The 12,784-nt window shown below is 39.6% G+C and overlaps 1 protein-coding gene across 5 annotated transcripts in view; it reads right to left on the minus strand.

The window, feature by feature from the left end:
* The window catches only part of tnika (TRAF2 and NCK interacting kinase a), a 117,082-nt gene that overhangs the window by 96,017 nt on the left and 8,281 nt on the right, over positions 1–12,784 (minus strand). For all 5 annotated transcript variants that reach the window (XM_016530911.1, XM_016530913.1, XM_016530910.1 and 2 more), the window contains exon 2: positions 5,842–5,907. In XM_016530911.1, the coding sequence (XP_016386397.1) occupies positions 5,842–5,907 (66 nt within the window). The remainder of the gene's footprint in view (positions 1–5,841; positions 5,908–12,784) is intronic.

Below are 12,784 nucleotides of genomic sequence, written 5' to 3' on the forward strand. Positions count from 1 at the left end.
TGATAAAGAAGTGGGTATACGCCGTATACCTGCGTATACCCTCCACTACACCACTGGATACATTCATATAAAACACCCGCGCCGTGTTTTGATTTTGAAACGTGCAGTGCTCATGTTTATTCAACGAAGTCAAATGGCACAAATAAATCAATGTATGGGAAACACTGGTAATGTATATCGAAATATCGGAAATGTGTTTAAAAATCATATCACCGTTATTGAAAAAAATTATATCGCGATACATATTGATATTGAATTATTGTCCAGCCCTAGGTGAGTGTAAGATGAGACAATGCTGATCTGATTGAAACTTGTACCATAGTGAAAACAAGCTTTGGAAGACTCATATTCACTGGCTGACAAACTGTAAACAGATGTTAATAGAGCATGGCGAGATCAAGTGACCTAAGGGTGACTTCCAAGGCAACCTACTGATGGCCTGTCAACAGATTTTTAATTAATTTTAACTAGGCTGCTGAACACAAAGCAGCCTATACAAGGAGGAAAAAAAACAAATTGAGTTAGCTGCCAATTACAGGCCTGATTCACAACCAAACTCCGAAAGCATTCAATTAGTATTGCTTAAGACTGTCAAGGTCATGAAACTGTCAAACAAATCATTGTAAATAATGATTTAAATTTTCACATTCACTGTAAGCCTACAACAAAACACTTTAAGAAGTCATTTAGTCACGCTGAAATTGGATTTATTCAAAAAATTGTAGAAGACTTATAATATTACAGAGGGCTGATTGAACAATAAGATTTTAATACTAAAATATTTACAAAGACATGGAAAATGCTAGTTTTATTCCATTTCTATATTTGCTTACAATTTTAACACGTGTACTCAAATAATCTTGCTTAGATAGAATAATTGCGACATCCCTAGTATTAATGCATTAAATCTAACATTCATCTATAAAAACTAGTTCTATAATAGTTCTAAATAGTTTTATACAATGTTGGATTACGTTTGTATTTTTGAAGTTCTGAATGTCCACTTGAATAATTGATACTGCTGTTAGATATACTCACAACTATTTTTTTTTAACCTTACTCTATTATTTCTTAATTGTTGACTTTACCTGTTATGAATAATTCCATGAATTTTTTTAAAACACTGTTTACTAGGGAAATAGCCGTTTACTTGCTACATATCTTTAACTTATTAATGCTAACATTTAACTTTTTAAATAAAGGTTGTTTTGGTATCCAAATTGCAATTGAAAATTGTGAAATCTCTCTAGCTGAAACAGATTATACAAAGAGTATACATTGGTTTCTGTGTTTGGATAAACAGATTCAATTATTCAACAAAAGATACAACATAATTTAGCATGCCGGAATCAAGCAGTGTGGAATCAGGACCAATGTCTCCCAGTCACGTTTAAAGCAGGAGTCACCCTACAGACCCGAAACCAACCAAAACATACAAGCTCTGTGAGAATCTGAGTCACCATCAGTAACAACGACACAAATGATGTCTTATTCAACTGCTCTCTCAACTTTGAATGAGCCATAACAGAGCATAACACACCAACAGGGCAAAAGCGTTCAGTTCTGGTAATGTCGCTCCACCCAGGCTCATGCCTGCGGTGCCATTGAGCTCTGAAATGATTTCATCCTATGAGTCAATGCGACGTGATGTGGCTTATTTAAACTTCAACGGCATTATTCTGACCCGTTTCAAAGGCTGTTTCTATATGTGTGTGGTATGGGGTATTTAAAACTGCATTACAATGGCCCAATAAAAAAAAAAATTATAAAGTACAGGGAACAGTACTGGTTGGAATTCATAGACTGCACTATCATGATTTTCCTCTGCATAAGATTACACAAAAACAACAACAAACACATTTAACATATAGGCATTAGCCTGACTTTCACATATTGTGACAAATAAAGAAAAGAAACAAAGAGAGCATGAGAGGGATGAGTTGAGAGCTTTTCCACACAGGTCTTTAGAGCAGGTGTGTCTCTAATGCACAAGGAGACATTTAGGGTGCTTTCACACTTGGTTCGATTGCTTGGTCCGAACCAGAGTTCGATTGCTCCCCCTGCCCCTGCTGGACTGTGTTCACATTATATTATTTGGGTCCGAACCGCGGTTCGTTTCTGTCATCAAGCCAGCAGCTGTGGAAGACCGCGTTCACATCATCCAAACGTAACGAACTCTGACGTCAATCGAACCCGGGTGCGCGCCAAAAGTGCTAGTGTGAAAGCACCCTTAGACAGAGGTATTTTTATCCAACAGCGGAGCCAAAAATAGGTCAATGTTATCCAAAATAATTTGAGAGCACCAGGACTCTGCTTTCAGATGAGCCCCTGCAGTTACTGATGCACTTTCAAAAGTGGCCACATCCTGCCTCTTTCTATCCAATAGGGCTGAATGAAGAAAAAAAGTGCTACTACTTCTGCAACAAAAGAAGTGCTGTCCCAAGCAGAGCTGAAAAAATTCTTGATGAAGAAAAAAAACAAAAAACAACTAAACCTCAATTCTCCTTTGAGGGTCCTGTGTCAAATGAAGCCCTAAGAGAATGAGGCATAGTATCAGCAATGAACAAAAGAGTCCACATGTAAAAAAGATACAGTAAATAAACCTATCCCATGCTAAGCACACAATTCAGCCATATCAGTTCCTGTCTGACCAAACACATGAGCAAACAGCATATTTCTGATCTCAGATAAAGTATCAGAAGGGGAAAAGAGAGCTGGTTTCATTAAAAACTAAATGTGACAGAGTGGAATTATGGAATGACCCACTTCTAAATCCAGCCTCAGCATAGGAAAGGTGGTGACAGTCAGACCTCAGGGATCCGTCTGCGGACCTGTCTTTCCAGGAACTGGAAGAGCTGCCTCTCCATTATGAATGAGATGAGGAAAGGTGCTCACTGGAGGTTTGAAGTGTCTCACCAGGCAGATCTTATCGACTGACTGCCGGGACAGCTAAAATGACCATCCTTCACTTTCTTACAAAGCACACAATCTCAAAACAATGGGACAGTACAGTACAAGTTAGCAAGTTTTTGGAGCCCACAGAAAATTTCAATGGCCCTGAGGCTGAACTAAAAGAATTCTGCTAGTTTTAAGCAACTACATTTAAGTGTCAGAACCAGGGGTATCCAACCCTGCTCCTACTCGTTTCCGCGGACTTCAGTTCCAACCCTGCTCTAACACACCTATCTGTGATTAAACCTTGATTAACAGGTTCAGGTGTGTTCGCTTACGGTTGGAGCAAAATTCTGCAGGAACAGGGTTGGCTATACCCCTGATCTCAACATACATTAAACTTTAAGATTTCTTTGGGGCAGGGGTAGCAAATCCTGCTCTTGACGGACTACCCTCTTGCAAACATCAGTTCCAAACTTACTCAAACAGTTGAGTTTGATTAGGGTCGGAGCTACAGTAAACTCTGCAGGATAGTAGACCTCTAGAAACTGGGTTGGCTATCCCTGATTTACAAAGTCACATTTCCAACAAATAACTTTGACCTCGAAGTGAAATAAAAAGTTTTTTTTAAACAGACTTTGCATGAGCCCTTGTTTGTTTACTCAGTTCTTCTGCTCCCTCAGGGGTGTTCAATTCTGCTCCTAGAGGGCCACCATCTTACAGAGCATAGCTCTAGCCATAATTAAATGCACCTGAATGTTAAAGTTTTTAGGATTACTAGAAATTTACAGGCAGGTGTGCTAGAGATAAACTCTGCAAGATGTCAGCCATTCAAAAGCAGAGTTGGACACCCCTGCTCAAGAGCACCAGCTCAATGGGTAGTAAGTGAAGGTTCCATAAACAGGCCAGAATGCCTCTCACACTGGCTCTGAACCACCATGCCATTCTTACTTCCGAACCCTGACTAGATGGGCTGATGCAGTACGAATACAAAGTAAAGGATATCAATGTCGTCAACTGCAGCATTTGATTCCATCTCATCTGCAATAAACATAACCATGTAAATCATACAGGGATTATTACCATAGGGAATGATGGGGCAGACAGGTTCAGCTAAAGTGGATGAGGTGTGCTTAAGGTACACCAACACCAAGTTCCTCCACATACACCTGTGCACTCAGACCTGCTCTGTATGTCTGAGACGTGAAGGGCAAACTGGAATGACAGAGCAGAACCCCACTAAGAGACCAGAAAGAAGCCGAGCGGAAGAGATTCACCTCCCTGTCTGAGCACAGATCGTCTCGCTCCACAAATCTGAAACGTGTGTCTGTGTCTGCAGCTTCAAGGCAAAGAGAGACGCATGTACATCAGACACTCTCTTATCACATTCCACCCACTAAAGAACTTCTTTTAGGCTCTATTTGCTAACTCCGGCACAGAGCCAGCTCTCATCTCCCTCCATCCACTGCTTCCCGCTCTATCTCATGGCCACCCTTCTCGTCGTTCCCGTCTACTCCTCCCAAGCATATGTCCTGGTTCCGCAGCAGGGCGCAGCTTTGTGGCCACATGCTGTTCTGGTGGGATGTGCAAGGACCTTATCTGACTAAAGAGTTTAATACTCTAATCAGAAGATGCCCAGCACAGTTCAGGTTTACAGGGAGAGTTCACCCAAAAATCAACCTCAATCTGTAAAACTGACTTTTCCTTCATAGAACACAAAAGGGGATGTTATGTAGAATGTTGATGCTGCTCTCTTCCGTTTAATGGAAGTAAATGGTGACCATGTCAATCAAGCAGAGCTGTCCATGGGGGCTGATTTGGGGACTGACTGGGGATCTGTATTCTCTAACTCGCACTAGACCCATCTCCATGCTTGGGATAGCCCTGCTGTCAAGCTCCATAGTACAAAAAAGCACAATACAAGTATCGTAACTAGTGGTCGACCGATATTGGTTTTTTGACAGTCGATGCCGATATCTTGGAAAGCAGGGTGGCCGATGGCCGATATAAAGCCGATATAATTTTATTTAATATTTAAGAAATTTGAAATCATTTGAAAATGGATTAAAAAATAAATGTGTAAAATAAACATGCTTATACTTAAAATTAAAATTAAATTAAATTAAAATTAAAAATGAAGTAAACACTGTAACCAACAGGACACTCAGTATTCTGGGAAGTTTGTGCGCATTGGGAATCACATTTTTTCAAATAAAGCCAAGGTAACACTCATTTTACATACAGCACACAGTGAAAATGGCATATGACATTGGGCAAAAGCATGAAGCGTAATTTGAAATCATGAGTTTTAAGTTTGTCGATCGCACCTCTCAGTGAAGCTGAACTCTCCTCCTGTCCGCATTCAATTCACACTGACCGACCGTCACGCAGAGAACACGCGATCATGCAGGATACAAATGCACACTTCACAAGATCTCACAACTGGATCCGACTAAGTTTGCAAGGTTTACAGTTCTATCTGATTATTAGACGGATTTCTGTCCGTGGACAGAACTGTTAGCGACGACAGCGAACAAGAGGGAGAATGTGAGCACTGTATGCTCAGGCACTGCCGTTCTCAGCACTCTCAAAATAAAAATCCCGCCACGAACGCATCGGCCAAACAGAAAACTTATGAAAAATGCCAAATATCGGCCGATATATCGGTCGTCCACTAATCGTAACAGTAGTCCATAAGACTAGTGCACTATATTCTAAGTCCTCCTAAATGTCATTGTTGCATCCTGTCACACTGGTTTGGAGAGAAATGTGGATTATTAGATGGAAAAATGTTTTGGTTGAAATACCCCTCTAACCCCAGTCAGACATTCAGACAAACATCACATAAATCCTTTTGCTTTTGGTTTCCATAGCTCAAAAAGCAGCGTTGGAGAAAAAAATTTATGGAAAAGCAATTATTTCAAAAAGAATACAATAAAAGTTTCTTACCTTGTACACCTGACCATACGTGCCATTCCCGACCAGCTCCACCAGCTCAAATATTCCTGCAGGGTCCTGAAAAAGAGCAAAGTTTATGGTCAGCGAAAGTACAAACACAGAGAGAAAAACAACACTCTGGTAGTATAATTTAAGTATTTGTGATGTTTCTGATGTTTTCAATCTCTCGGATTTTCTCAAACTCATTTTACTTGCATAACGTGCTGTACAGTGAAAAAGAGGGAGGCACTTAATTGTATCCATCGGGAAAGTGGTTATAGAGGAGGAGTTAAAAAACAGCTGGCATGACATCAGCCAGAATGGAAAGTTGTTGATTTTTTTTTTTCCTGAATAATGCGCACCAATGAATCCTTCACAATAACAACAGGAACATGTATCAAGGATAGAAACTGTGATTCCATGTTGGCTTTAATAAACAGCACAGTGTTTCCAGCAGCAAGCTGATTGCTTCTCAGCTCACACAAACACAAAAACCCCTGGTGTCCTCCATCACACAACTGTTGCGGTGTACCATCTCTCATGGCCAGCACCCAACCAAGTGTGAGATTTAAATCCAACACTCCATCTAACACCTAAACAAAGAAACTCTAAATAAAAGAGTCGATGCAGGGAGAAAAGACAGGCCATTTCTTGTGTCATTTAATCTGGCTTCACCCAAACACCACCTGGTTGAGTTTGTGACCTTAAACATTAAAAGCCTGCTTACAATCACCAATCTCTGTCCAACAGAAAGCGGTTGCGATAAAAACGGTGAAAAGGGAGTGATATCTTTAAAGACATTGCTCAAAGGACAAAACCAGTATTGTGCGTATGGATGTTTTCTCTTGTTTGCGCTCCACTGAGAACTACTGACAGACGGTGAGATTCCAAATCTATACTCAGACAAGAGTCAACCATCATATTAGTATACACGAGTGGAGGTCCACACAAATGTGACTCATTTCCATGATTGCACATGCACTGCTCTTAATAGTTAAGCTGCAGAGTGTAAATCCAACATTCACCATTATGGCTAATCCTAAACTATGGGTACATTCCAATTGCCCAATAGTGTCCCGCTAAGTGGACTTCACAGGATATTATTCAGCCAACTTAAGTGAGATTGCAAATCATAAGGGCTGTATATTTTCAGAACGAACATCAAAATACAGAGACAGGGAAATTTACACACCAGTGATTGCGTACCACATTCGTACAATACCAAGTTAGGTAATACTAAACCGTTTTTGGTTACATAACAGTTCAGAGGACATATAAATGGGGGGGGAAAGTAATTTGCTAAATTTATCATTTTTAATATTGCAACAAATTAGGATTTCAAGTGTGATGCTCTATAATAATGTAATACATAATATTACACAGGACATTGCAGGACTCTCCAAATGAACACATTTTGTCAAGTTATGTAACTTTCTACAGACATCCCCCTGTTCAATGTAGGAAGCACTGCACAATGCATAGAAACCTTGTAGCTTATTTCTCTCTCAATGCATCACCTAAAGAGCTGAGGATGAATACATGGTTTGGCTCTCTAGGGATGAGTAATATCTTGTCCTTATGCTGACTGGCAAAAAAAAAAAAAAGCAAGCTGCAGTGTTGTTCACACAAGCTGCCGACCGTAGACAGTCCACACAACACTACGTGTGAAAATGTTGAATTGATCGGAAATGTGGCTTGTCTGTTAGCCAAAGCTGTAAGGCCACTGGGAAACCAGTGTCAAGACACAATCTACAGTATGAGATGTGAGAAAGCTAGGGGATAGATATAGCACAATGCACAGAAAACTAAAATCTCCAACAATCAGCAGGTTACCAGTCTGCATTTTCTGTTTTGGCAACAACTAAAGCCAAATCAATAGACATGCACCTTATAATTATTAAGAATGCATAACAAAGAAAGCAATTCTACAGAACCACATGTCTATAAATCATGATGTCTGATGTCTACAGGAAGGTAATCCAGTCAACCTGTTGGCCCTGTTCCTCTCTGTTGTGCTGCCAATATAATTCAACAAGGGCTCACTTGTTTTTAGTTGATTTTTTTTTTCACAACAGGTTCTAGACAAAGTAACTAATCTGTCTATTGATGACTAATGCCATTACACAAAATTAGCAGATTACTTTTTTTCTTTAAAAAAAAAAAAAAAGAACTATTTGTCTATACAGAATAATAGCTGTTCAAGCTTTTACCCTCAAGGTAAAAACTGGATCTGTCGATTCTGAGTGACTTCTGGCTGTTCCCATAACATTAGAGGAAAACAATCGGGTTTATGGCCATTCCCAAACTCCATTTCACGCCAAGGTGGTCTCAACGCTGAGAGCTTAGTTGAAATTGCTTCAACAACCTTCATTGTAGATGCTGAAAGATGTCTGTCCATCCGATGGGTTCATGGGGCCATTTGTAGCAGAAGCTTTTAAGCAGATCTTAATCCCAAATCGAACCATATCAAAGACGTGGGGGAAGTCAGCTGTGATCACATGACACTGACCGCTGAGGATGAGTTGAACCAAGCAGGGGTGAGCGCTAACCCACTTCAAGCTTTCAACCCCCCACATGACTTTTTGTTAATCTAGAACAGGGGTCTCCAACCTTTTTTACACCACGGACCGGTTACGTTTGGAAAATATTCTAGGCTATTATATAGTATTATAATAGCATTATATAGTGGTTCAATGCATTATATTGTGTTTTTTTTTTGGAGTCACAGATCGGACTATTTTTTTCGGATAAGCAAAAAAAAAAAATATTTAAAGCACAGAGAATGACAATGCCGTGAAGGGTTTTTGACATAGGCTCATTTTATGTGTATGTATACGCAACTTGGTATTTCCACGCTGTCTGAAACACGTCTCTTGTGCGCGCTTTGATTTTGTGCGAGAACAATGAAATACAGAATAATTAGAACAATCATTAACATAAATAAATAACAGTGTCATATCTATACACATTTTTCCCAGAACGTTCTTGCGACCCGATAGTGGGTCCGCGACCCGGTGGTTGGGGACCTCTGATCTAGATGACAACTCGCCATGACCGACAAGATTTAACCTTTAAAGTCGAAACTCAGCAACTCACTGTAAACTACAATCAAACATTTTAAATGCTAATGAACCTTTTTAAATGGTTACATTTTGGACATGTTAATGTACAGCATTAAAAAATTTATATTTTCAGATTAGGTAAAGATTACATTTAACAGTGTTATTTAAAAATTAAGTGCTCAAAGATAATCTAAATATAAAAACAAATGACTTATGATCATAAAATGTGCATATATAAATTATAATATTATATATATATATATATATATCTCACAATCGAACTCTTTAGCATTCACTGTCTATTTAAAAAATGCTGTTATTTTGAACTTTCTTATAATCAAAGAATCCTGAAAAAAATATTTAATTGAAAAAATATTAAATGGCTGTTTTCGATATTGATAACTATAAGAAATGCTTCTGAGGTTCAAATCGGCATATTAGAATGATTTCTGAAGGACCATGTGACACTGAAGACTGTAGTAATGGACGCTGATTTAAAAAAAAAATTTTTTTTTTATTTATCATAATACAGTATTTCACAATATTGCTGGTTTTAATATATACTTGATCAAATAAAGGCAGCCTTTTGTTTAGCATGAGTCTTCTTTCAAAAATATATTTTACAAAAATCTTACTACTTTCGAATGGGGTATATGGTAGACGGTGCTGACGGTGATACCGGTGTTAATCCGCAACACCGGTTACGTCACTTGCCCACCGCGTCACCGACCCCCACCGTCGTTTTGATTTTTTATAGTAATAAAAATCATTTAGTTCAGTAAAAGAACAGACACCACAATTAAAAACTGAACGCGGCTGCTCAATGCAGCGTGCCGAACGACAGTCGCATCACAGATCAGATTTCATTTCTCCAGTGAGGAAAGTGAGTCGAGCTGACTGACAAGAAGAGTGAGGTGAGACAGACAAGACGAAGGCGGATGATTTAGTATTAACCGGTGGGAAAATTTCCTCACCGTCACAACCCTAGTATATGGTATACCGATAAAAAAGGATGCAGGCGAATGCTAAAGAACACATTTCTTATGAATATATTGTCTTTTGTCGTTTCATTCTACAGCTGGTGTCTTGACTGTTTCCCTTATTCAGCCATTCTTCTCTTCACAGAGGTCTCATGGCGGTTTTCCCCCTCTCCTTCACCCCAGTCATCTCATGCTGGGTCTGTGCTTTGTCTGACAAGACTGGCAGGACGGCCCTTTTCTCCGGCTGCATCAGCAGACGTGTCAGTCACTGTGTCTATGGAAATGTCTTTCGCTCTTTATTTCTCCTTCTTGCTTCTCACAGAGGAAGGATGCACATTCTCCTTGCATACTTGCCTGTCTTGGTTCATCTGAAAATGAGGGTCAGCGTGCAAACTGTCAGTGAGAGCGTGATGGACAGAGAGGAGTTAACAACCTTGCACATCACTCAGGTTTATGTTGTTCAAGCATACATGAGCACAATACCGTGTTATGGTTCCTTCTCACCGTCAGGCTGACCTGCCTGACAGAAAACTAACATGGCAGCACTAGGCTGAGTGGAAGGGAAAGACAGCCTGAAAGGTGTTTATTTATAGAAGCAGAGGCACAACAGAAGCTAACATACACAGTTGATGCAACTCAAGGAAAACCAGTAGCAACTGCTACAGTTAAATATTAGCCTATGCAAATTTGCATACTTTTCCCCCTTCATAACTGCCGCTTCTGCAACTTTTATAAGGTGAACAGCTGCCACAACACCATTAAAGGGATAGTTGCCTCAAATTAAAACTGTCGTCATTATGCTCACTCTCATGTTGTTCCAAACCCTATTATTCATTACAAATCTATCCTAGCTCTTATGAGCAAATAGTGATGCTCAAATCAATGAATCATTCTTTTTAATTCACATTTGGACATTTTTAAAGAACTCATTTTACAAAATTCTGAATTAATTGTATGAAATCAAACTAATTCAGTTCCTGAGTTGACTCACTGATTCAATGATTTGTTTGCAGGTTTTCAATGAATATATGAATAATTTCATATTATTTGTCATAGTTTTGTTTCTCAGACAAAGCTATCGACCCTTTTCACGTTTCTGGGGTTCTCAGAAGTGGAAGTCATCAGTTGGGTAAATTTTCATTTTTATTCATTTTTTTTAAACTTTTTTGCATTTCCATTTGCTCCAATAGCAAAAGAAAAAGAAATCCACAATAGCATTTCTGAGAATTTCAGATAGAAAAAAAAAAACTATTGAGAAATGTTGCTTATGTGGTCATTGACAGCAGCACTAAATTGTTTTATATTACCTTTGAATTAAAATAAAAATTTTAAACTACGAGTGTTACAAATGTAAATTTAAAAAAATACTTTGCTAGATTTATGATGTCAAGAACTATGGAAACTCTTCTGCCTATGAAAACAGTCAATTGTATGGCTTCCTAAGATTTGGAATATAGCATTTTTTAGTGGATATTTTTTGCCAGCTTGAAATCACCAGTTCCCACTGCTTGGAAAAGAGTGGCCAAATGAGTCTTCAGAGTATCTAATTTTCCATTCCACAAAAGAAAGTCAGAGGTTTGGAACAACATGAGGGTGAGTAAATTATTCATTGCTGTGTGAACTATTATTTTAAACCATCATACATCAGTGGAGTTTGTAGGGAAGGGTGCAGCTGATTTTAAACATTCAGAGCAGGTGTTCACAGTCCACAGTCTCTCACTTTTCCTCTTCATTTTCTGGATGATCAGTCTGCTTGACTCGGGCTCTAGATTACAATAGATGCTGTTTGCTCCAAACATTTCATAATGCCTGACTTCCTCTGCCACACACACACAAATCTATCTGTCTACATCCATATTTGATATGCCACAGGAAAAAGCTGAGGCTCAGGCACAATGTGAGCACAACAAACTTACATTCACATGCTATATATATATATATATATATATATATATATATAATGACACAGAATATTGGTAGGTCACATTGTTTTTTTTTAAATCGTTTAAGAATCAATACGGACACTCGTTTTCATAAAAATACACAAAACTGATACATCAGACCTTATTATTTAATTTATAATGATGTGGCAATGGTAAAGGACTGTAATAATTACCACGTTATGGTATCCGATACTGTACCACAGATATATTTCCACGGCTATGAGTATGTGATATGATATGCTATAATATAGAGCAGGATGTGCTCCAAAAGTCAACACAAGTAAAAACGTACTCGGTTACTAATGTAACCTCGGTTCCCTGAGATACAGATCTTACTCGCCTGATTACCTGTGGTATCAGAGCGATCGGGGGAAAAGCATAAAGGAGGTTGGGTCAATCGTGGGCCAACGCATCCCTGGTCTTTGAGAAATAAATTGGGCAGTGAGAGTTGTCTTCTTGAGGCGAAGAGGTCCACCTCGGCCTCGCCGAAGATCTCCCAGATCCTCTGAACCGTGGAGTTCTTCCAGGGGGCCAGGGCTGTTACACAGGCCTGACTCACCCTGATCTGCAGGCGTCCGTGAAGCCACGCATGGGATGGAACCTGTGATTTCAACCAGTGCTGAAGGGGGCGCATACGAAGCAGACCCAACTGTACCGCGGGCGATGCTGCCGCCATGAGGCCCAGCATCCTTTGAAACGCTTTGAGAGGGTGAGTGGTACCAATCTCGAAGGAGGTCGCCAGCCTCCGTATGGTCAGAGCCCGTTCCGGCGTGACTACAGCTCTCATTTGGGCTGAGTCGAAAATTGTTCCCAGGAACGATATTCGCTGGGTAGGGAACAACGAGCTCTTGGCAAAATTGACCCTGAATCCCAGGCACTCCAGGTGGCTGAGGAGGAGGGTCCTGTGTGATATTAATTCTGCCTCTGACTGGGCCAGAACGAGCCAGTCGTCGAGGTAATTGAGAATGCG

The sequence above is a fragment of the Sinocyclocheilus rhinocerous genome, unplaced genomic scaffold (genome assembly GCF_001515625.1).
Source record: "Sinocyclocheilus rhinocerous isolate Xijiao unplaced genomic scaffold, SAMN03320098_v1.1 scaffold541, whole genome shotgun sequence".
Taxonomy (NCBI): Eukaryota; Metazoa; Chordata; class Actinopteri; order Cypriniformes; family Cyprinidae; genus Sinocyclocheilus; species Sinocyclocheilus rhinocerous.